General features: G+C 35.1%; 1 protein-coding gene across 10 annotated transcripts in view; it reads right to left on the reverse strand.

Moving 5' to 3' along the window:
* Positions 1-25,670, reverse strand: part of TBC1D32 (TBC1 domain family member 32) — a gene marked incomplete at its 5' end in the record, with an annotated part of 87,142 nt that overhangs the window by 27,219 nt on the left and 34,253 nt on the right. For all 10 annotated transcript variants that reach the window (XR_014582144.1, XR_014582145.1, XM_083830634.1 and 7 more), the window contains 5 exons: positions 452-577; positions 11,111-11,204; positions 11,988-12,096; positions 13,868-13,990; positions 25,275-25,363. Coding sequence is in view for 8 of the 10 variants with exons in the window: in XM_083830634.1 (XP_083686760.1) it covers positions 452-577; positions 11,111-11,204; positions 11,988-12,096; positions 13,868-13,990; positions 25,275-25,363 (541 nt within the window). The remainder of the gene's footprint in view (positions 1-451; positions 578-11,110; positions 11,205-11,987; positions 12,097-13,867; positions 13,991-25,274; positions 25,364-25,670) is intronic.

Consider the following 25,670-nt stretch of genomic DNA (forward strand, 5'->3'; position numbering starts at 1 on the left):
TTCTTAAAGAATTAGAGGTCAGCAATTTCTGAGAACACCTAGCTTCTTTATTGCTATACAAGTATGCATTATATTACAAGTGAGTTATTAAGTCTTATTTCCGATGATTTATGCTATATGGGTAATTCCTCTTTTTCATTTGGCTAGTTTGTTGTTTTAACTTTCCATATCAACACACCAGTATGAGCTTATTCTTCACTAGAAAATATGCACTAAAATGAAGAAAAACCTGAATGAGTGGATTACCTGATGTTTAGTAAGGCTGAAGTCTGGGAACTTTTAATGAAATTGGTCATTCCTGTTTTCTCAGGAAAATCATATTTAAATAGTTTTCCTAATTGACACAAAATCAACTATAGATAACATAATCCTCAGTAAAACTTTAAAGAACCGTTGCTGACCAATGGCTTTCTGTTTACTTGCTTTTTTCAATTCTGTAAGTCATACTTACTTGTTCCACTGATGATATCCGGTCTGGCTTTCATGACTTTGCAGAACTGTCTTCTACAAATATCTGCCCACTCACTTTGTTTATCTGGATTTTTTAAGAGTGATAACAGCTTGTCAAGGTCTTTATCTAGAAGAAATGAAATCAGAGTTATTTTTTAATGACAACCTTGGGTTCTTTTTGTTCATTTTTATTTCTTGTTTAAAATTTAACTATGGTAAGTAATAAGCAGCTACTAGATACAAAGTACCACAGAGACAAAGTAGATGTATTCAGAAGCACGAAACCATATCAAGTAACAGGGAAGTCAGACACAGATAAGAGCTTTATCATTGCCTGGTATTTTTGGCAGACCTCACACAGAAAAAGAAAGAAAGAAAAGACTAACTAAATATGCCCTATCTGCAACAATTAAACTGGAGAAACAGCTAGTCTTAAAGCTGATGATATTCTGCTTTACACAGAACAGAAATATTCATTTTAATTACTGAAGGGTTTTGAACATTTAAGATGTTCTTGAAGCACATTTTATAACTCCACTATATTTATTACTCCTTTGTTCCAAAATGATAAGAATTGGAAACTTATTTTAAAGACAGAAGTTGGGTATTTCTATGTAATTTCATCACTGAAACTTAAAATTTCATCACAGAAACTACAAGAGAAAAAATGGGCAAAGAACCTTTACTATACATACATGGATTAATAATAAAACTGTGAGGTGGCAGCACTATTTTGTTGAACACAAAATGAAGCATGCTAGATAGACAGCAAAGTAACACTGTTTCTCAGAAAATTTCTGCTTCTTTCAGTGAGCAGGTTTCCTTCAGATGCTTCTGCTGTGGGTGTATATAAAGGCATATATGTGTATGCCTTCAGACTGATAGGCATACCTATCAAGTAAATTTTATGAAAATACACTGTACTGCCAATGGTATGAGAATTCCTATCTTCAATGTCTCCCAACTTTAGCACAAAGGGCAAAAACTCTGCAAAAGACTACTCAGAATGTATATGTTTGCTGCCACTGAAACATGCCCTAATAGCCACCTTGCAAATTTATGTTAGTATTCAGAGAAATTTAGAATGTCACACTCATTTCTCTGAAGAATCTAGGTGCACCCAGCATGCTCCACAGCCAAGGGCCACAGGCTCTTCATTGGTGCTGTCAGGATACAAGAATATAACTCAGGAATCTTCTGACTTCTGAATGCTTGAATTTTACCTGAGCACTACTAAAACACAATATATAATTCTGTTATATATGAGGCTCAAAAATATCAGATAACATTTTTCATTATAAGTTCAGCCTGCTTATAAAACAAACTCGTGGAATAGTTTACAAAAAGATTTTTATGAAAGAACCCTTTTTAATGCAAAGATAGAACTTCAGAGATTGCTCCTTACTGTTATTCTCACCTTGTTATTAAAGCCATATTCTCTCTTTCTTTACAAAAGGAACACATCTTCAATATTAATATTGCCATTGATGCAAATGACAAAAGAACAGTAAGTATGTACTTTTTTCCTCTTGGTTAAAAAGTTTGTGTTTTGTTTTTGTTTTTGTTTTGTTTTGTTTTGTTTTGTTTTTTTTCTCTATTTTCTAGTAAGTTGGAGGAAATTACACATACTCTATCATTTTTCTAGAACAAAATATCTCAGACTGAGCCAGTAAGTTTCACAACTGGCTGAGTCTAACAGAGGTTTGAAAACAGAAGAACCACAGTGACAAATGCAAAACCAGCTTGTATAATCATACATGAAAATGTTGACTTTCAGCAATACGATATCTGTACTTAAAGTCTGAATATATTTTTCTTTAAATGAAACATCTTCAACAACCAAAATTTCCATCTTGGAATTCAGACTGAACAATGAATACTAGCAAGCCATCTCTTGACACATGAGACTGCACACTGAATAATGCATACAAAGTAGTGATTAAAAGAATGCATACATATGCTTTGGTTAATCAAAGAGGAAATATTTTCTTCCCATATCCAAGATTTGTTAAAAAAGAAAAATGCTAATATTAATGTGAAAGACTTACTCTTCTACTCTTTTTTTTTTCCCCTGAAGGCAGAACAAATTTTAAGTTAAAATGCAAACTAATTTTATAAAGTAATTATATGTAAGATAAGACTGATCAAACCCAGTTTTCTAGCATAAAATACTGGCCCTACAAAATGGAACCAATCAGTAAGACCATCTCTCCTCAAGCTACTTGGTTCCCAGAGCGCTTGAGAGTGCTATGAAATATTTTGCGGTCAACTAGAGGGAAGAAAAATGTTGGTATCCTGCAGCAAGGTAAATGCACATGAATTCACTCCAACCGTGCACAATCCCTTTGCTGTTCCCTTTGCATGATAGGATCATGCAGTTCCTATTGTTATGAAAGATCATAGCCTGCACTACCACTAAGCATCCACTATGATGATGAAGTTTCTTCATATGTTTCAAACTTTCCTTTGCTCTGTTTTTATGTTTGGGGTAAAACAAAACAAAACACACACACACACACACACACAAAAAAAACCACTACAGAAATGAATTCTGTCATGAAAGGTGAGTTCTGATTAAAGACTGAAAAAGCACTTGAGCCAGTCTATGGCTATTTACAAATCTTGCTGTTACTTTCAAAGAGTAACAAGAGGGACTGGGCATTGGAACGGGTTGCCCATGGAGGTGATGGAGTCACTATCCCTGGGGGTGATTAAGGAAAGGTTGGACGTGGTGCTTACGGATGTGGTTTAGTGGGTGACATTGGTGGGGGGGGTACGGTTGGACCAGATGATCTTGGAGGTCTTATACCAACCTTAGTGATTCTATGATTCTATGATTTCACACTTTCATAGTGTTTCAGTATTCAGTTTTCCACTACAACTGAATTGTTTCTACAATCAAAATACATTTTTCAAATGATCTTATTCTTTTAAGCTGATTAAAGGATTTTCAACAGAATTACTATATTGCATACAATTTATTTTAAGCTGATTTAAAGACCTTAATGATGTATAATCAGCAAATTGTCACCCTGTCACTGGAATTTATTAAAACAATACATAGTATTTTTTTAAAAGCTGATTACAGTAACTTAATTATCATTAATAATTCTTCCAAACTAATTAACATGAAATTCTTTTGTTATCCTCAAATAACTAAATCCTCAGTTAGTATCTTTCCAAATAACATGGCACTGATGCTTAGAACAGCTTATGTGAGTATAAAAATTTAATGCAAAGAAGGATTTACTCTTAGAGTATTATCAATAGGATTCTTAGTTCTTTTTCTCTCCTCCTCTGCCATTTCTGTAACAGGTGAAGGTTGAAGAAAATCACAGAACTGCAAAGCAACACACCTCTACAAGTTAAACAGGTTTTCACTTCCTAAAGGACTGTAGTAATTCAGTTTGGCAGCTGAGGATCAGAAAATACAAGCTGAGATTTAAGCAGTCAACTCACCAAACAGAGACCAGGGTGAAATTCTGATTCCACTGAAGGAAATAAAACTACTAAAAAAAATCCCCCAATAATTTCAATAAAGTAGTATTTCAAGACCAGGGCCCATCCATCTTTGCTGCTTCCTCCTGGCTTCTTGATTTGACCCCTATTTTTCTTTGCAGTTAGTCTCTATCATATTCTTCCTCTCCTGCAAGTTATACAAAATTAAATCTTTATTTTGTGATTGCTGAAAAGCACTCAAGCTAATAGCTAGCAGCATCAATGTGTCTAAAACTATATTGTTTAAATGCTCTTTGAATTGCTCTTTTGCAATGCCAATTTATGCTCCAACAACAGAATAAGGAAATAAAAATTACTGTACTACAGTCTTTTCTGAAACTTTGCTAGAGACCATGGACCACTGTATTTGCCTTAAGGTTTCTCTGGGAAGGTAATACTTACTAATTAAAAACAAAACAAAAAGGAACTTATGCAACTTCAAATATGTACCAAATATAAGAAACATAGATATGTATGTATGTATCTACTAAAGGTCTGCAGAAGTAATAAAATTCAAGAATAAATACTCTCAGTAAAGTATTCAATACCCACTCACCCCTGCCAAGTCAACACTTATTTTTCATTTCTGACAGAGAAACTAGCTTAAGATCCATTCAACCAGGATACTAACATAACCATGTATTTAATATACCCATTATAGATTGTAACGGGTATTACATTGTGGCAACTCTCAGCACTGTATTTTCTTCCAGCTAAAGCATTTGCTTCTCCTAAATTTGTCATTAACATGGACTATCACCTCCTCCAACAGGTCATTATAGTACAAAAAAATGTGTCAAAGAGCATCTTGATTTTATTTTTGAATGAAAATTTCTTCCAACAAACTTATTATACCAAATAAATGCCAACCAAATTTCATGAGTTAGTAGTAACTGTAACTTGCCCAGCAGTGAGTAGCTGGAAGTCCAATCACCACAGTCCTCAGCAATGCCTACTGCACGTTACTAAGGGTGCAGTTCCACATTATTGCTAGAAGCGTTCTAAAACATACTGATGCCAAGTCCTGATCTTCTTTTACCTCTCTTCTGGTATGTTACTAAACGGGTTCACTAGTTATCCTAGATAAATGACATGAATAGGTTTATTCTGTAAGAAATTCCAGAGCTGCTAAAAGATGGGAAAGACAGGAAGTAAGGGAGGCAGAGGAAGAAAATAAACAAGAAAAAGGAAAGAAAAGGTGAGGAAGGAAATAAGTGAGTCCTTCCTTTCCCAATTATAGTGACCTATTAAAAAGGCCCAACAATAACAAGAAATCATACCTTAACAGGGTGGTAGAAGCGAAGCTTATCTCAATTTAATTCATATGCTGCAGTCCTGCCTTTTTCCTTGTATGTGGTTGTTTTCCCACCCCTTCCCTACCTTTGTGCTAGCACTGGTTGTTTTATGTAGCCTTGTTAAAAGAATAACCACATGTTCATGAGGTTTTGGCTGGGATAGTTAATGTCCTTCCTAGGAGCTGGTATGGTGCAGTGCTTTGGATTTAGGATGAGAACAATGCTGATACCAGAGGGATGTTTCAGTTGCTGCAGAGCAGCGCTCGCACAGAGCTGAGGCCTTTCCTGCTCCTGGTGCTGCCCGGCCAGCGAGGAGGCTGGGGGTGCCCCAGGAGCTGGGAGGGGACACGGCCAGGACAGCTGGCCCAGGCTGCCCAAAGGGATGTCCCACACCGTGTGGTGCTGTGCTGAACAATAAAATTGGAGGGGTTGGCCAGGGCAGGCAGCTGCTGCTTGGGGACCGGCTGGATATCAGTCAGTGGGTGGTGAGCAATTGCATTGTGCATCACTTGCTTTGTATTATTTTTTTTTACCATTACTAATATTTTTCCTTCCTTTTCTGTCATTCTGTCTCTAGGAGACCTATTAAACTGTCTTTACCTGAACCCACGAGACTTACCTTTTTTTCCGATTCTCTGCCCCATCCCACTGGTGGCAGCAGCGAGTGAACAGCTGTGTGGTGCTTAGCTGCCTGCTGGGTTTTAACTACAACAAATCTACAGCTGCATGTGTGAGATTTGAACCACCACACCATAACTTCCTGCAAGTTTAAACTGATTTAATTCCCTGAAACATGGGCTTTATAATTCTTTAAATTATTCTTGTGTCTAAAGCAGGCAAGGCAGAGGAAAATTCATAAATGTTTTACAAAACATCAGAAATGCCACACGCCCATTCTCATTTGATTATGTTCACAACAAAAGTGGTTTTCTGTTACTAAGAAATTCAGATCTGTAAAGCCATGTGTATCTTATTCAAAATCTGAAGTAAGAGACAATGAATAACCTGACCATATCATATTGCACTATTACATGAAAACAAATCTTTGCACGAGTTATTAGGAATTCCTTATTTTAGGAAAGTCTGTGTTCATTTCAGATTTGCCTGTATGCTTACTCTTTCACCTTTCATTAATGGAGTAGAATTCCTTCAAGTGGAAAAAAGCAGCTCATACATGAAGACCGTGCCAAAAATAAAATGGAGGACAAGTCACAAAGTGCAGAAGTGCAGGTGACGAAAGTAACAGGAAAGCTATCACAGCCGGTTCTCTGACAGAGGACCAGGAGTTGGGGGTGCAAGGGGTAGAGGGACTGCACTAGGTTGAAGAAGATATATATATATATATTAAAAAAAAAAAAAGGCTGAAAACAAATCCGATTAAAGACAGAAACATGGCAGCACATTTCCATTCACATTAGAGTATAAGGTAAAGGCAGAACAATGGATAAGATAAAACATTAAAAGGCTTTAAGAACATGATTACAGAAGATTTTTGGTAGCGATTCTGAATTCTAACAGTCACGAAGAGACAAAATGTATGATGGAGTGCGTATATACATAGAAAATTCTACGTAGTGACTGTAATTGCAGGAAAATTATGGACACAATTCTTCAGTCACACTCATCACCAACTGTCACAACTGCAGAGCTAGGAGAAGAAAAGGACAACAGATCTGTGCTAATAGAAGAATGAATATTACAGTGGAATATCATTTTAAAAGTTTAACTTTTAAAAACCCACAGTGTAGTTAATATTACAAGTAAAAAGAAAAAAACAACATTATTTTTAATAGTTGTAACCTGAATAACAAAGAATTATATCACTCTGAAAAGCTCTTGAAAATTCTTTTACTGAATTACATTACTGAAATTGTAACTGAACAATTATGACAGAAGAAAAGCAACAGGACATCTTGCTTCAGTGTAAACAGGTGGAAATGGCATAATTAATTTCCACACTTAAATAATGATCTGTATAAATAATTTGAAGCTTCATTATGAATTGTATTTGACAGAAGTGAGCCATTAATACACTGCTATCCAACAGTTCTGCAACTTTAAATACTGGCTGAAACAATTAATGCACATTAAAACGCAACTCATCAAGTTGATTTTTCCATATATCCTTTCCTACAGCTACGTACATCATTCAAGCAAGTGCCTAAGTAACACCTGCTAAACCAGGGCAGATATTTGTACAGAATGAAGCACTACAGATTTTCCTCAAACACACACAGTCCACACCTTTCACAAACACCCCAAATGTTGAGTCATTGAAAATAATCATCATGAAATGGAGGAATGTAATTTTACCAGCATAAATTATGATAGCTTCATTTTTGATCCAGTGAGGCAAAATATCCAGGTGCCAGTCCTCACCTCCCCACACCCAAAATGTACAACCAGAAAGGTACCACTGCTGCATGTATACTTCAAAAGAATTTAGAGATGGAAGAAAAAACTATTTCTTGGATTTTCTTCATCATAAACACAGCGTACGTTCTTTTCAATGACCACCCATCAATATTCTACTTCAATTTTTATCTATGACTTCCATTACATTTGCTACTTTCATAAGCTACTTCAGGTCTGGGACTGTGAAAATGAAGCTCTACGGTTCCCTGACTTCAGTAGTACATAATCTTTACAGAAAGCAACAGCCATACTAGTTCTGAAATATTCACTCTAATTTCAGCTTGCACTCAAAAAGGCAACTTCCATCTGCAGAGAGAGACACCTAGGCTCTCCAATAAAGGTTCTGTTATTGTACCTTTCCTTTAACAGTATCTGAAGGAAGAGTTAGAAGAAAAACATGTCCAGAGACAGCAATATTGTATCTGAGTTTGTAACCTGTTTTTTGTTTGTTTGTTTTTAAACTCTTCACAGCTATCTTCAATATCCGTTCTATGGATGTAGAAAAAAAATTATTCAACTCATTTTTTTCTGTTTTTTTTTTGTTTGTTTTTTGTTTTTTACAGCTGACACCACAATTATAAGACAAGAACCAATTTTGAAAGGAAAAAAGAAAGGTAAACTTCTCTTCAGGTGTCCATGTCACCTGGGTAAGAAGAGGGGAGGTTAAAAAGAGGTCAGGATAGTCAGAATAAAACCTACACTTATAACCTTTTCCACTTCAGCCAAAGAAATTGTACATTCTTTAACAGTGCTAAGAATCCAGTAGTTTTAATTATTCATGTAATATAAGCACCCCAAGAAGAGGACAGAAATGATACCATACAAGTTACATAACATAACATCACAGCATGAAATCTGAACACCAACAACTTCAGGGAATCACAGAAGAACTGCACTAGCCTTCGCTCTTTAGTGATAGATGTAACAAGCATTTACACATCCCCACTCATACAATGTACAATTTTTTAAATGGCTGCAGAACTCTTGCCATACAGATGAAGTCTGTGTGAGCCCTGTCCAGCTACTTGCACTGAAAAAGAAATGTCTAAAAAAATGTCTTAAAACTTCCTAGCAAGCTGTGTAACAACTATACAACATGAATGCTGAACAAACACAACTCCAAAGAGGTTGCTCTTAAAACCTCCAATAATGATTTCATGACTTCCAGATGTATCCTACTAAATTGTTTTAAGTTAATTTGTAACAAATCTTCATTGCCAAATAAGCCAACTACTTTTTCTGCACAGGGACATGGAAAATCTAACTGTCCTCTTTAAAATTGCTTTTTATATACTGAGAGACTTGCCTTTGCCTTTTCAGCATCAGCCAGTTGCAATTATTCCTTATTATTAGGCCCTAAGGGAACAGCATGAGGCTGTGTAAAAGGAGGTTCATCCTGGATGTTAGGAAAAGGTTCTTCATTGAGAGTGTGGTCAGGCACTGCAACAGGCTCCCCAGTGCAGTGATCATGGCACCGAGCCTACTGTAGTTCAAGGAGTGTTTGACAATGGTTTAACTTTTAGGTAGTCCTGTGTGGAGAGAGGAGCTGAATACTCCTCTTGGATACTTGTGGATACTTGTGGTTCTTTCCAGCTCAAGATATTATGTGATTCTGTGATTTCAGTCTATATGCATACATAACATCTCAAAGGCATGATTTGTAGCTCTGCTCTAGAATTCCTCTAATATACCTGTTTTCCTTAGACTGCCGTACCCATGCTAGAGGCACTCCACCTAAGGACTCACCAGCTTCAACTGTCAAACAATTATCTTCTGTCCTGTACAAATATTACTCATAGATATTAATCATAACTTTTTCCTATCCTCATATCACTGTCATATTATAGTGTTGAAAAACTGAGTCCAGATATACCCCATCTTCTAATCTTGCTCTTGAATTCTTTTTTCCAATTACAGGAATCCGTAATTTATGAATATAATTCTTTTCGTATTTGATCTATTCATTCTCACGCTTTCTTTCACAAGAACTTACACATCCTGAAAGCTTCAGCGCAGCAAATCAGAGATTCACAGTTTGATGAAGAATAATTCATTTTAAAAAATTAGATTTGAAACAGAACACTTTCAGCAGTGTCTTTTTTTCCCAAATAAAAAGCATGAAATGTTTTGTTTGACTATGAAACCAAATGCACTGTTCATTTCTGAGTATATAGTATATAGTATTTTATATATACTATATATATATAAATATATATACTATATACTATATATTTTATATAGTATATAGTATTTTATAATATAAAAATGCCATTTGAAATAAAATATATTTCCATACCTCTATCTAACATACTTGCATATCTTTGAAACTTAATTCTAGTAAATTTACTGTTAGTCAAAAAGTTCCAACCAAGCCTTCCTAACTGGTTGTCATCCCCCAAAGCGACAAACACCAACCCCATTCCATTAGGCCACTTGTTAATGACAAGCAACAGAATTGCTCTGAACAAGAGAAGAGAGAAATTCTGAGAGATAGCAAATATCGAAGAGTAAGACCACCTGCCTTCCTGAAGACATTTTTAAAAGAACTGGGCACCCACTTTACACTGATTTGATCTAAAAATTTAGTGGCTTATGAAAATTACCATGGGAAACCTGAACAGTATTACTAAAGTAAAGAAAATTCCCTTCTTTTATAACTACACTGCCTTTGCTCTTATCAGAGAAGGGAATCAGAGTAATCTATTCTTTACAAATTTTGTCAACTGCTTTTTTTTTCTAGATATTTATAAACAGAATAGTTTCTAAACTTCATTTGATGTAGAACTTCTATCACTTTTGAAAATCTACATTGGCTGAAGAAATTCACAAGTAAGTTTAATAAGAACATCTCAAGGATATAGTGAAGATGAACAAATACAAAGGATGATTTACTTATTACAACTCATTCACCAGGTTCTTTTGCACTGTCTATGAAAATTAAAATCTTAAAATGTTTTCTCTGTATGAATTTAACTGCTTTGCCTAGATAGTTCTTCAAATGATTCTTTAGTCTACCCACATTCCAAATTGATGTTCAATGTGGAAACCAACTATCCTAAACGCTGTCTATTTCACACACCAACAAGTTTTGTAAACATGGGGATCTGAATCAAGAAAATAGTGTACAAAAAATATGTAGCTTAACCATAATGTCTTGCTTCAGTTACTGGAGAGATGATATAAATATATCTCATGACTCACCCACCTGAGACAAGCCAAAAGGTTAATCTTTAAGTTTGCATAGGAATTAGATTAGCAAACAGAGCTTTGCAGATTGACAGTTGCACAAAGCCAGACAAGGAAAACAAAACCAACTTACTTAGCAACAAATGCAGCCAACAATGAAAAATCCTTAGGTATTTATGAGATCATAATCTAAGGAAAAAAATTAAAAAATAAAACGACAGAGATGTTTGTTCGCCATCTACACTATTTGAATCCTTTGTACATACCTTGTCTGAATTCAGCTTTCCTAGGAATTTCTGCAAGATAGCACTTTGGCAAAGGGAACGATGAAAACATTGGCCAAGGATATGGATCACTGCCCTAGAAACAGGACCAAAAAGAAATTAAATTAGATCAAGTTCCCAGAACTATTGCTTATATAAGAAAATAGGCTTGATATACAATTCAAGATGATATACTTCATAACTAAAATAAAAGTTAAAGGACACAATATCCACAAAGCCTTTAAGCCAAAACTTGTTCCAGTATGTACCACTGACAGTTTTGATGTTACAATTCTTTTTTAACCAAAAGGGAAATTGAAGTTTTCAAAAAAACAAACAAAAGAACCTTGTACTTCCAATTTTATGCATTGATCTAGCTGTCTTTCCCGTGCTGACAGTAATTTGTGTTTCATCTTTATAAGAGTTACTTTATAAGAAGTAGAACATTTAAAGGAACTGTTTAACAAACACTATATTGTTAGAACATTAATGAAAGCTCCAGGTATTAAGTACCACAAATGAAAACCCAAGCATGGAAAAAACATGATATAACAAATGGAAAGGTAATAAAGAAAAAAACAGAAATACAAAAGTAAAAAAATAGACAAATTGCATTCATTTTTATGGTGAGAAAAGTATTATTAAAATGCATCAATACAAAAACTTCATCTGATTGTGGAGTGTCCTAGGCACATGCCAACAGTGCATACAGTAAAAACAACGTATTTTTTTCAGTGTCAGTGTCAGCCCTTTATAAAGCTAATGGTGAACTGCTATTTTATAATGTTAAATAATTTTCCATGTGCTAAATTATCAACAAAATTTTCAGTTAATGAGGGTAAGAGTTAAAGAAACAAATTAATAAACTTTAAATTCTAACCTTATCTAGTACTCTCTGAGGCAAAATCCTTTCCTGTGGTCCTCCAATAAGATATACCCTAACAAGGACATGGTTTCTCTCAACTGATAGGCCATCAATTATAATATCTCTGGAAAACAAAACAACACACAAAAAAAATTTAAAAAATCACTACCACTTTGATTTACCAATGACTGTTTAATTGAGAAAACTGTGATGAACAAGAATAATTTCAGAGATGCTCAGCGCAGAGTTAAAACATGACTTGGGCAATAAATAGGCATAAAGAAATAAACAGAAACATGAAGTGTTTTGAGAGGTCTGCAAGTATTACTCTAATTTTGTACTCCTCTACCTAATACTGACTGGAAACATCTAAGCAATTAGGGGAAACAAAAGAGTAGAAAGGAGGGTTCCGAAGATGATGAAGGGTCTACTGTCCAAAGGAGGGCTATGAAGATGGTACAGGGTCTGGAGGGCAAGACATGTGAGGAGCGGCTGAGGCCCCTTGGTATGTTCAACCCCGAGCAGAGCAGGCTGAGGGGAGGCCTCGTAGCGGCCTGCAGCTTCCTCACGAGGGGAGCGGAGGGGCAGGCGCTGAGCTCTGCTCTCTGGGGACAGCGACAGGACCCGAGGGAATGGCATGGAGCTGGAACAGGGGCAGTTCAGGCTGGATATCAGGAAAAGTTTCTTCACCGAGAGGATAGTTGGGTACTGGAACAAGCTCTCCAGGGAAGTGGTCATGGGCACCAAGCCTGGCGGAGTTCAAGAAGCATTTGTACATTGCTCTCAAACGCACGGTCTGATTTTTTGGGTGGTCCTTTGGGGACCCAGGAGTTGGACTCAATGATCCTCGTTGGTCCCTTTTAACTTGTGATATTCTATGATTCTAAAACTTCAAGCTTTGTTATGCCCACGTGCTCAGTAACTAAGGCAGAAACAGTTGACAGCATCAAAATCTGTTCCTTTTTTGGCCTCTCAGCAATTTCTGCTTTCCCAAATAAGCAGTTATTCAGAACGTATGCACACCTAACTTGCCGTCTTAAATCAATGTGTAGCTCAGGATACAAATTTTTTTTTAAAGGACTAAAATCAATTTTTATACACCAAGTTTCTTAGAATACAGTATCTATTGTTTAAGGAAACAATAGGTCTCCTGTTCAAATAGTATATAACAATAACGTTTATCTGCTGAGATTTAGCCCATACTGTTTGATTCAAGCTCTGTACTGGTCCCATACAGCAAACAGAAAGAGTTAAGTTCTTAACATTAAACATGCTGAGAGAAAGGACAAAGTGTTTGGGACTAAATGACCATCCACTTCAGTCCCCAAAATACACTTTCACTTTTTAAAAGATAAATTGTGCAATTTTACTTAAAAGTCAGCAATAGAATCTCACAGAAGTTGGAGAGCTGACTAAGGTACAAATACAAAAAAAAAAAAATCAAAGTACTGATGATGCCTTTAATATGCCTTTATATTTACTTTATTTACTTTATATTATATACATAAAAGTATGTATATCAAGTAATTTTAAAAGGCATAATTACATATCAAGTAATTTTATATATCAAGTAATTTTAAAAGGCATAATTACACCCATAAATTTTGCACTCCCTTTTTAAAAATCAAAAAATAAATAACTTAAGATTAATGCAAATTAAAAAGAGGAAAATACATGCCTTTCACTTTTACACATTTGAGTTGGAAGTAGGAAAAAGAACAAAATATCTTCTGATAATTCAAGACTGACGATAAACATGCATGTAAGTAAACTTTTATACATTAGATGGCAACTACAGTGAGAGCATCTGTATGTTTAAAGTCACTAAGGTATTCATATATACTTAGGAGAAAAGTCTGACAATTAAAATAACATTTACATCGGTCAGTTCTTACCCTGGTCCTTCTGAAGTTTCTGTGACGTTTTCTTCCTGAGCAGTTAGTAAAACTTGTGACACTTTATAGCGAGTCTCCAAGAACAAAAGGGTATTAAGCTCACAGCAAAGCACATTTAACAACCTGCAGGACACATCGAAGTGATAGCGCATCAGTCAGAATTCCAGTAATGCAGGATAAGACAAAGGTGAACATGTTTATGAGATCTCAAAATGGGGTGAGGGAGGTGGGGGAGAGGACTTTGAGTATCTGAAAAATACCCAGACAGAACTGGGTCAGGAATGGTTCTGTATCCTCTTTAGCCACTCAAGCGTCACAGCCTTGAACAAACAGGGAACGGGTTCTCAATAGATTTTGCATGTGCACTGAACAACCATAGAAAGTAATCACTGGTCACCTCAGTCTGGTTTTGAATTTCTGTCACAGAACACAGAAGTGACACAGATGTAATAAGACATTCCATAGGACATGTGAAGAAATTATATAATAGGTAAGGTAACTCAAAATTGGGTTACCATGGGCAGTGCAGGTGTCAGGGAGAGACGAGATAAAAATACATCTTTCCTTTAGAAAATAGGTTCTTAAACACTTCTGTACTATCAAATTTAACATAGCTCAAAAGCAATAAAAGATTTAACATGCAACAGAACCAACAAATCTACTTTTTTGTTTCAGAAAAGCAAAAAAAATGGTAAATTAAGTCAATAATCACAATAGCATGACAGCACATTACATACAATTTTGTTTTGTAACTTCAAAGTAAATTCACAGTGAAACTAATCCAACATATTTCATATATTTCTGAGCCAGGTCAATTCCAATTTTTTTTTATTTATTTTTAACTAATCTATTCACTATAACACAGAAACAAAGTAATTGCATTGAAGGCTTCCTGTTCATGGAAAATGATACAACTATGTTATTCTTGTTGTTACTCTTATATTGTTTTGTCACAATCATAAAACTCATCATAAATTAAGTCTGATCAGCATTATATTTTGCATTCACATTAAGACTTGGTATGAACTAGAGAATACATATTGTTTGAAATTTTTCATCTGTTAGTCAATGCTCATTTCTTCCATGTAGTTCCCAATATGCTTCTACTGACAATAGCAAAAATTCTCGGGCCATCCATAAATAATTTAACACCTGCAAATTCAAACAATTGTGACCAAGGAGTAAATAGACATGATGACAGTATGTCATTTTTGTTGTTGCTGCTTTTTTAGCATTACTTTAAACTGTTCAATTTCCAATTTCTTCATGTTCTACTTATTTTACATTAACTACTTCCTGCCATTGATTCATTCTCAGTACTTCTCTAAATCACAAAAGAAGAAATGATCGTTCAACTATATTTTTTTTATTGCTATATAGGAGAAAAATCCACAAAAAGAGCATTGGAACCATTATGAAGACGGACCATTTCTCTCATTAAGTATGATGACTTTAAATGGTAAATAACCTGTCTGAGGTTTCCAGCAGTCAAAAACAGCCAGGAGAATACTGATGGCTAAGAATGCTTAGAATATCTTTGGTACACAAGGCGGAGCAGAAAAATAAACCATAGCCAAACAGAAGGGATAGTGGTAGGATAAATGACAAAATATAGGAGACTAACATGAACAGCCTCTGCTTGAGCATTCAAAGGAGGTTTTAGAGGTTTAGGCCATCTAACAGAGAGTGGCTGAGAAAGCTGTGATTGTTCAGTCTAGAAAAGAGAAGGCTTTGCAGGGTTCTTATCAATGTACATAAAAAGCTGATTAGAGAGTACGAAGAAGATGGAGCCAGACCCTTCTCAGTGGTACCCACTGAAAGGGAGAGAGGCCATGGGCATGAAGCAAAATACAGGAAATTCCATTTTAACATACTGTGATGGTGGTGAAACAGTGTAATAGGCTACCTAGAGATGTTGCAGAATTTCCAGCTTTGAAGATACTGTACACCAGCCTGTTCACAGCCCTGAGCAATGTCTCTAGTTGAACATACTTTGAGCAGAGCAGTTGGACTAGACAATCTCCAATGTCCCTTCCAATCCCAAATGATTGTATAATTATGTGAAAATGATTAGTAAGATATACCATACTCCCAGGAAGAAAACGCAGTACAGATAAAACAAAACCTCGTCTGAGGGCAGTCTTTTATAGAACAGTGATTTTTAAAGAAATTCAGAAAAAGGCAAAATATGTATCATAATTGTGAAAATATGGCAATGATAAATAATTTGGTTTCTGAATTCTGCATTTCCTGTCCCATGTCATTGCTGTCTTTCTTGAAGGGTGCTCCCTGAATTCTTCCCCTTCAACTTACAATCACAACTGCTACTTCGGAGTAGCAATTTCTAGTCTGAAAGAAAGCATGCTAACTGGTACTTGTGTAACTATGTAAACTGGCTATCCCCTTGGTTTTGGTAGATGGAATCATAACGATTTCTAGAATTATGGCAGAACAGTCAGTCCTTCATGGGAAATAGAAATCTAGCTGCTAAAAAAAGAAATAAAAATAAAAAAATAAAAAAACAATTTTTAAGTTGCCTATTTTTTCACCTAAAGGTAACGAAATAATAAAACCACACATAAATTTCTGATTTACTAAAAAGCACACATTATGAAGATATCTTATTCTTCTCACTTTTCTCCTGCGAGTTTCCTTTTAAAAAAATATATGTATATATATTCTTTGTACTCCCATTTTCTCAGTTGTCTATTTTTTCCCAACTTCAAGTGATATTTTTCTCACACAGTATTTTATTATGGATAAACCCAATTCTGGTTTTCTCCAGCTCTCACTACACCCTGTAGACTATTCGTCCTTACTTTCCTAACACGTTCTTTCCAATCCCAATCTGATACTCTGTTCTCACTTCGGGGATATCTGTGAGTACTCCCTTGGCAGCAAAACATGTAAGATATACTGTTGAATAAAGTAGGATACGGTAGTTGTACTGTCTGTGGTGGTTTGAACCTCACCAGCAACTGAGCACCGACACAGTTCTTGCTCACTCTCCAGTGGGCTGGAGAGAAAAACAGAAGAGTTGAAGTGAGAAAACTCATGGGTAAAGATAGGCAATTCAATAAGTAAAGGAAAGACGGGGGGAAAAAGAAGAAAAAAATCAGTGATGCAAAGGCAATCACACACCACTTCCCAAAAGCAGTCTAACTCCCAGCCAGTCTTGCAACAACAGCTATCTTCAAGACCAACTTCCCATCCCACCTCACCTCAGTTTTTATTGCTGAGTATGACATTATACAGTATATCCCCTTTGGCCAGTCTGGGTCAGCTGTTCTGGCTATGTTCAATCCGATCTTCCTGCGTACCAGCCTACTTGCTGGGAAGTGGGATAAAGAGAAAGCCCTGCTCCTGAGCAGTACTCACACAGAGTCAGCCAAAACACTGGGGAGTTATTGACACCATTTTAGGCACGAATCCAAAACACAGCACCACATAGGTGTCTGTGAAGAAAATTACCTCCATCGCAGCCAGACACAGTACATTGTCCGAGCAAAATAATATAAAAAAAACTATGGCATAAACAGAAGCAGTCAATGCACCATAGGGAAAAAAGAATCTGGCACATCCGAAGTAATCTATACTGCTATATCAATAACATGTCTGTTCAGGCAGGGAACAATGGTTAGCCAAACCTGAAACATGTACATTGACACTTTCTGTAAGTCATTCCAGTGATGCGACCCCAAAATGGTGAGCTAAAAAAATGGTCTTCAGAAAAAGGTTTTATTTTGGCTTGCAGTTACTGCCTGCTCTAAACACAGGCATGGATGATTCAGTTCAGTGTAAATATACAGCATACCATTTATAGAGAATATGGGTCTTTGTTTCTCTCCCAGAAATCAATATTAAAAACATGAGGGGAAAAATGAGGATTGGGACCTCTTTGCAGTAGCAGAATTTCCTTCTTGCTAAATGAATATGGATACCAACATAGAAACCCAGAGCAAAATTTTCATTAAATAATTCCAGTGTCATCATCATAGGTGATTAACATTAAAATGTTTAACATCGAAGCTTACATTACCAATTTGATTTATTTTTTATTACTCTTGAGTAACTGCCTGAGATCCAATGAGAACACTGATCCAAAAAGTGAGTTGCAATTACTATCATGTGTGCCAGACCAGTACAAAAAGGCTAGCAAAAAGAAACCAAAATCCACCTAGTTGGCTTTAGAGCACAGTGGGCAGGAAGCTTCGCAAGCTGCCTTTACAGACTGAACAGAAGTCAGTAATAATGAGCAGAGAGAGCATGCCTCCACACATTGTCTTTTTAAAGAATCAAGGCTTTTAATTGTCCCACTGAAAGCAAAGCTGATAGGGGTATTGAAAAAAAACGAGATGATGTGGGTACAGAGTATTTATCAATACCCTGAGTTACACCTCTGATGCCTGGGCCATTGGAAGCTACTACCTTCGGGTGGTCACGTTTTTCCCAGTAAGGGAGCTCAGGGACTTATGTATTTCTTATGATGTTTTCCTCATGAAAAGATTTTCAAAAGAGCACTTCAGCAACCCAATGTATTTACAAATCGCATGTAATGTGATTGCTCATGGTAAGAGTCTCCCTAGACAAACAGAAATGCTTTTCATGAGCCTCACTTGCCAGCCTAGAGGACTCAAAGTGAAGCTGATTTTAAACTTCAGGAAGTGAAGTGTTTTAATTTCCCCCAGTATGTATGAAGGAAAAAAAAAAAAAAGTGATAGAATCCAATCACAGAATCTGCTGTTCCCATTCCATTCAGTATAAGTTGTTCTACATTAATACACTTAACAAATATATTAACATACAAACTAACTATGTAATGTGGAAGCAGATGAACATAATCTTGTTGTAGCTCCCTATCACTAGTAATGTAGACTCTGTCCTCTTGTACTTTTAGATTATTAAACAGGGGTCAAATTTACAGGACGAATGTGCACTCCCATTACTGATCAAGTCTTCCCCGTACACACACACACAGCATGCACTTCCAGTGGGAAGAGGCTGGTTTCCAAAGAATTGAATATCACTTGCTAAACAGAAAACACAACTAAAATAGTAAAAAATGGCTCGCTAAATATTAATCACTTCTCCTTATTCAACTTTAAAAGGCTTGGTATAAAATTACTGGAGGATTAAACAGTCTTTCATGTTTCCAACATAAGATTTGAATTTGAATCTGGTAGAATCAGAGGAAAAAAGAAATAATGTTGGACACAATTCCCCCCTCTCTCACCATACTCTTTCCTCCCCTTGAGAGAAGGAACTCAAGGAATATGGCTTGCTTTCATTCCCAAATACATAATGATGTTGAATGACATAGGATGTATCATGCAAAGAGTTTCATCAGTACATCCAGCCAATAGCATCACAAATTTTGTTGCAGGACTTGATGTCCTAGCCCCGTCATTCAAATGCTAATGATCTAAAGATTTATCAGGCACATTAGATAACAGTGTTCATGGGCTCATGGGAAGTATATTCAGAAGACAGGTATGTGGAAGACAAGAGGTACAACAAGGAAGGTGGGGAAAAAAATGAAACTGGTAAGAGAATACTGCGTTTTCTAAATGGGAAGTTTAGTTTGTTTAAATAGAAGTCATATAAAGTCATATAAGTCATATAAAGAAAACAGTTTTAAATAAAAAGTCTTCCTTCAATTTGAAATGCATGAGATCTTAAAGAATTATAAGAAAACCTTCTGCTAATCCTAAGGCTTTTTAATAAAAAGAGATCAATCTAAATAGCATGTTGACCTAAGGAAAAAAGAATTATAAGGATTCATACATTCTACCTTTATAAAACATGATAATCAATACTCCTTCTGTTGTGTTACAAGCATTAAAGTCAAATGCTCTTAATTAACAATATACATAAGTACAAAAGAAACATTATTTCATATGCAGCAGCTACCTCATTATTACAATGCAATTATATTTATGGGGGCATGTTTACAATGCTGATGAAAATAGTAAAAGAATGCAGGGTGTTTATTATCTATTTTTCCTAAAAATGCAAAGTTATCTCTTGCCTAAAAATCATATATTTGTTCGTCACCCAGCTCCTGTAGGATTTAATTCATTCACTTGGATTTCATTGGAGTGCACTAGAGGAAATTTTGACTAATACATTCTGTTTTGAGGCAAATTTCAAGAAGCTGATTGATTTTGATGTCAATATAGTATAAGCCATTAAAATTTTCTTTCCTAAATCTTTCCCTTACTAATTTTGTAGAACAATAGAAATAGATACAATGCATTTTTATAATCTTCTGCACCCATTCAGCAAGTAAAAAAATGAGCATTGGAAGAAAAAAATGTATTCACTGTGATATACTATGAAACAACAAAAAAAATGCAACTTAACAATGTCAGAATATTTATTACACTAATCCAATAATAACCCAATACCCACTTTCTACTGTGGCAAGCTCTATAGCTCTACAACTTGAAGCTGATACCAACGAACATGTGACTTAGACTAATATTTCCAGTTTTCTCTAATTTTGCATAAACATATATACATTTAAAAGAACCATACAGAGCACTGTAACAAACACTCTTTTTTCAGCCTGACCTTACACATGCCTGAAATTAATCTACTTTTCATTTCAGTTCAAATTATGATTCTACAAAACAGACTGTCTTCAGAAGTCTCTAATGCTAAGCAAGCACATTTCGTCTTTAAAATTAAACAGCCCCAGTTTGCCTATCTGAAGGAAGAGGATTTGATTCTCTGAGTTTTCCAGGTACTTTCCTGCATGAATTCAAACTCTTGAACAGAGTACTGTTATTTTTGCTTAATGCCTACTAGCACGAGGTGTTTCAATGAACAGGTGCAGGGCTAACAACAAATATTCTTCTCATTCTGCAAGTACATAAAAAGATCTTTTGACTTCGTAACATTTAGGAGCTTTACCGACTTATAACCAAAAAAATCCCCTATGGGGAAAAAAAAGGAGGGCGGGGGTAGTGGTATATGTATGTAAGAATGTACGATTGATAAGAAAAAAAAGAAACAGGAAACCATGTTTATGTCTACTCTCAGTAACGCTGTTCCTCTTCTGTTTTATGCAAGTCAGAACTGACTGGATACCTTTGAACTTGTTTTGGAGTATTGATATTTTTAGAGACTGGGGGTTGGTTATCTAAGATAAAAAATTGGTACTTTGCCATGCTTTAGTCCAGTTAACAATACAGTATCACTCCAAAATTCACAGAAAACTGGATTTCTGAATAGAGAGCACAGCTATATGTTAATCCCTGAATAATGCTTTAGGCAGAGGCTTTGAAAATACATATATTATGCATATATTTTTTCAGCATGAGAAAAAACTCAACTCACAGATGTATTCACTCTACTGAAATACTATATAAGTTGCCTTGATATTCATTGGTCTGAAAGAAAAAGTATGTTACCACTGTTTACTCAACTCCTTTGTTAATAAAATTACAGTGATTCAAAGAGATCAGCCTTAAAAGCGAGGTGGTTAAGATATCTATTGTCACACCTTTATGAAAATTGTTCTCTCTCACATCCAATAACTTTTAAGATACAATCAATGTGTATGTTTGTATCAAAGAAATTAAGTTGATCATTAAATTAAGAAAATTCTCTCCGTAAATATAACATTAAAATTTATTACTTTGATTACTGCTGTGAATTCCCTTTTCCTAGGATTTGTGCTCTAATGGCAATGTAAATTAAGAATCTTCTAAAATAGAAAGTCTTCTAAGAATTTTTGTATGGGTTCCTATGCACCCAGATTTTCAGGCTGTACAAAATTGTGGCTGAAACAGTCTTCAATGTTCTTTTATCAGCCAATGCTGGCTGCTTGAAAAACTTCCTCCTGCTTCTAAATAAGTCCAAATCTGCTTTGAAGTTGAACTGACAGTTTGAAAATCATTCTATACATACATTAGGAACTATGTACTTTCATTTTTCTATTCTTATCTCCAATTTCTTGTCTAAAGTTTCCCTTTTTGAATAATAATAACATAAAAAAATATGAAAAGTGCCTTCAGGTGAATAGATCTTAACCTGGAAGTAGCAATAGCTGCAATAAAAGAAAACCAGATCAGAAAAAAAAAAAAAAAAAAAAAGGATTTAATTGGAAAATCACAAAATGATTAAGTTTGGAAGGGACCTCTGGAGGTCAGATACCTAGAAAGCAGGTTGCCGAGTATCATGTTCAAGTGGTTTTTGAAGATGTCGAAGGAAGGAGACTCCACTGCCTTTCTGGGCAACATATTCCAGTGCTCCATCACCAAACGTATTGGATTTATGTCATTCACCTTTGTGGGTCAAGAAATTACCTGTTTAATCCCTGACTAGAAAGCGGACACCTAGAAGTGTCCTCAGAGAACTACACTTGAGAGCACCTGAAACGTTAAGACTCAAGGGGCTTCAAAAAATCAAGATCCAAGAGCCTTTGGATCTCTCTGGATCAAATCAGAAATGATCTGCCGAAAGTCCAGGAACAATGAACCATCCATGCCTACTGAAGAAGGTTCTTAGGCCAAACCACTTCCGAGCTGAGAGTTACAAAAAAGGAGCCTCCCACTAGGATGACTTGCTGTGGAACTGATATTTTACTTGTCTGTACAAATGCACTCTCAGGAACATTCTTTATAGGCTAAGAGATACTGGCTATGCAAAACCATATCAAGCTTCCCTACAATTTCCCTTTGATTTCTGCTGCATGAACACTACTTCTCAGAGGAGGAAAGCGTGAAAAGGAAAGTTGTCAGTAGAGTCTCTGCAGAGCTGTCCATCAGTGTAATAGTTCAGAATTCATACTTACTCAAAATTAAAACAATCAGCCACCAGAAAATATAATAATAACACTGAAGAGATAAATGGATATACCTATACTTTTTTTGATTAAATAAACCATGGAAATGCCTATATATTTTAAATTGCATATAGTTAAACAGTTAATAAACTAAACAGTTTTAAATCACTGAAGCACAGGCTGTGCAGATGCTGTTAAAAATTAGAGAAAGTGGTTTGGGCTGTTTACTGGTATTAAATTCAGTGGGAAAAAATAATCTAGGTAAACATTTCACCAAAATCCTACTGTCACAAAACAGTTCAGTTTTTCAGTATCGCAGTTATCACAAAAATTTAAGTGTTTTATTTCTACATAGCAGCAGAGAAATACAACTCTTTTGCTCCTTTTAATGAGCTGTCTACATTTTCAGATCTGTTCAACATCTGATACTGTATTTGATCTACCTGCTGCTAAGCTTGATATTCTTGATGGGATTTGGTCAAGGAGCATACCAAGTACACAAGACAAGGTTTACTTTTCAGAACACAGATGTCTGTAGTCAGCAGGGTTCACAGAAAAGCTCATGGAACTCACTTTCAAAATGTATTTAACAGTAACTGTATACCTCTCATATTAAAATAATATAGACTAGGGTTTCTTGCAAGGCATAATACTGTAAACAATACCATAAGCATGGCAAATACCAGATTCATTCAGAATTCCAGTATTACTGCAATAGAAAATTTTGAGTAGCTACATAATAGTATATATTTGCCTTGTGCAGACATTTGAATTTGCCATAATAGAAGGCTTGTATGTGCCAATTTTCAATTATTTGGAAAAAAAAAATAACAGCAAGCCCCACATGCTCATAAAAGGCTATTTAATCAATAACAAAACAGTTCTTACTTTTTTTTTTCTTTTTGGTATACACAGGCCTGTATTATAATCCCTAGACTTGAATCATCCTTTCTTTTATAGGAAAGGCAATGAAGGGGTAAGAAAGCAACAGGACTTTTGAACAACAACGAAAATAAAAATTTTAAAAAAAAAAGAATCTGGCAATTTGGCTCTACATATGAAGTGAAAAGAGGAATATCAGACATCTTCTGGATTTCTGCTTGTTTTTTGACTTTGTCTGTTTTCAGCAGAAAATGCCATTTCCACGGTGAACTCTAAAGCCCATCTTATCTGCTTAACCATATGGCTTCTTTTGACTGATTATGGATGAGTTTTTTACATTGCTCTTATGTGTAGTTACGGGTAGTTCTGTTACCTCACAGAGTAGAGGCTGTGTTAAAAATATTGCAAGCATTAAACACAACTTCACCACATGATTCATGGATTTGTATAACGGCCTTTGCCTTACAGCATGGGAGTCAACTGCTTACGTGCTCAGATTCAGTAAATCATTTTTGCCTACAAAGAAAAGCATTCCAATATCACGGTACAAGAAGTGCGTTCTTTTACCTTATAAGTCTAGAACACAATCTAAAAGCAAATTATTATTTTAAACTTTAAAACAGCTCACTTTCCTTCATCTTTATTTATGTCAATGGGGATTCTGTCAAGCTTTTTATGGAGTCAGGATAAACCTACATGCCTCATAACATGTTAATTTTCAAATAATATCTTAGGATTTCTCATTCCTATCCAACCACTGATTTCCCCCAAACAACATTTATAACTCCCGATTTAGAAGACAAAATCATTTTATCTCCCACCTATAAATTCTGCCACTGTTCATATCTTCCATGCTCATACTTATCAGCAAATTACCCTACATCTTATTGTTAGTCATACATAGTATAAAATAATTTTACCTTGATATTAAAGTAAAGATACAGTTGCAGAAAGCTAATGTTGCTGTCCTTAACCAACTGGGCTATACCCTGCCCAAGCAAGATTATCAAAATTTTCCATACTATGAAGAACAATCCAAGACAGTTTTTATTTCAATTGCACAAAACATGTTACTAATAAATAAGTCAGTTAAAGGATTTATATATACATCTTTGGAAAACAGGGGGGAAAAAAGCACAAAAAATGCAGAAACTCTAATTAGTATGTTAAAATATTATAAAACACTTAAAATATGCTGACACTGTCATGTTCATGTTTTCTAACATTAATGTTCCTTCAGGTTCTAGAAATAATTGTGATCTAATAGTACTATTTTCAAAATAAGTATGGGTGAAATTGGTGATAATTAAACCAATGTACTAAAAAAATAATTCTAAGTAGAGGGGGACTAGATATAATAAAACCTCATATAGTTTAAAATACTTGGCTTATTTTAGTACTTCAGTATGATTTTTGTTTTATGCACTACATGCACTACAATGGATGTAACACGTTCTTTTCAATCAGCTAGACAAAATAACAACATGCAATTTCTATTATTGCTTATCATATTACAATATATCCATTTACAGGTAATAAGATTAGATTCATTGCTATTTTCATTTTGTAGAACACTTTTCATTCAATCTTCTTATGTTAAAAAAGGGGGGGGTTGTAGAATTTCACCTTCATGAATAATAAAAAACAAATATTATCTTATCAGAAGCAACACATCCAAGCATGTTATATCCTATTTTGTTAATGTGACCAGAGAATATAAAAAGAGAATCTTACCTCAAACCAAAGATATGTGATTGTTCATAACTGAATAAGGAATGAATTTTAGCTTCTGAATTCAAAATAATAAGCCTGTCAATGATACCCTGCCAAAGAAAGACAAATGTAAAAAAACCCTCTGTATTTCACACAGATAACAGTTCTTTAAGGATGTTTACTATAAAATGAAACCTATTATTAAAAAATAAATATTTAATTTTTTTCTGTAATACGAGGTGCTTTCCACCAAATAAAGTCAATGGCAAGAAGAAACCATTGAGAAGGTTTAGAAAATAACTTAGTAATTAGATTTAAACAATCACTGAATATACAAAAAGATCCTGGCATGGCATGTATTTGAGTTCTTATTCAGTATTAAACCATGAGACAAATGCTAAACTGTTTTTTTGTTGT

The sequence above is a fragment of the Anser anser genome (assembly GCF_964211835.1).
Source record: "Anser anser genome assembly, chromosome: 3".
NCBI lineage: Eukaryota > Metazoa > Chordata > Aves > Anseriformes > Anatidae > Anser > Anser anser.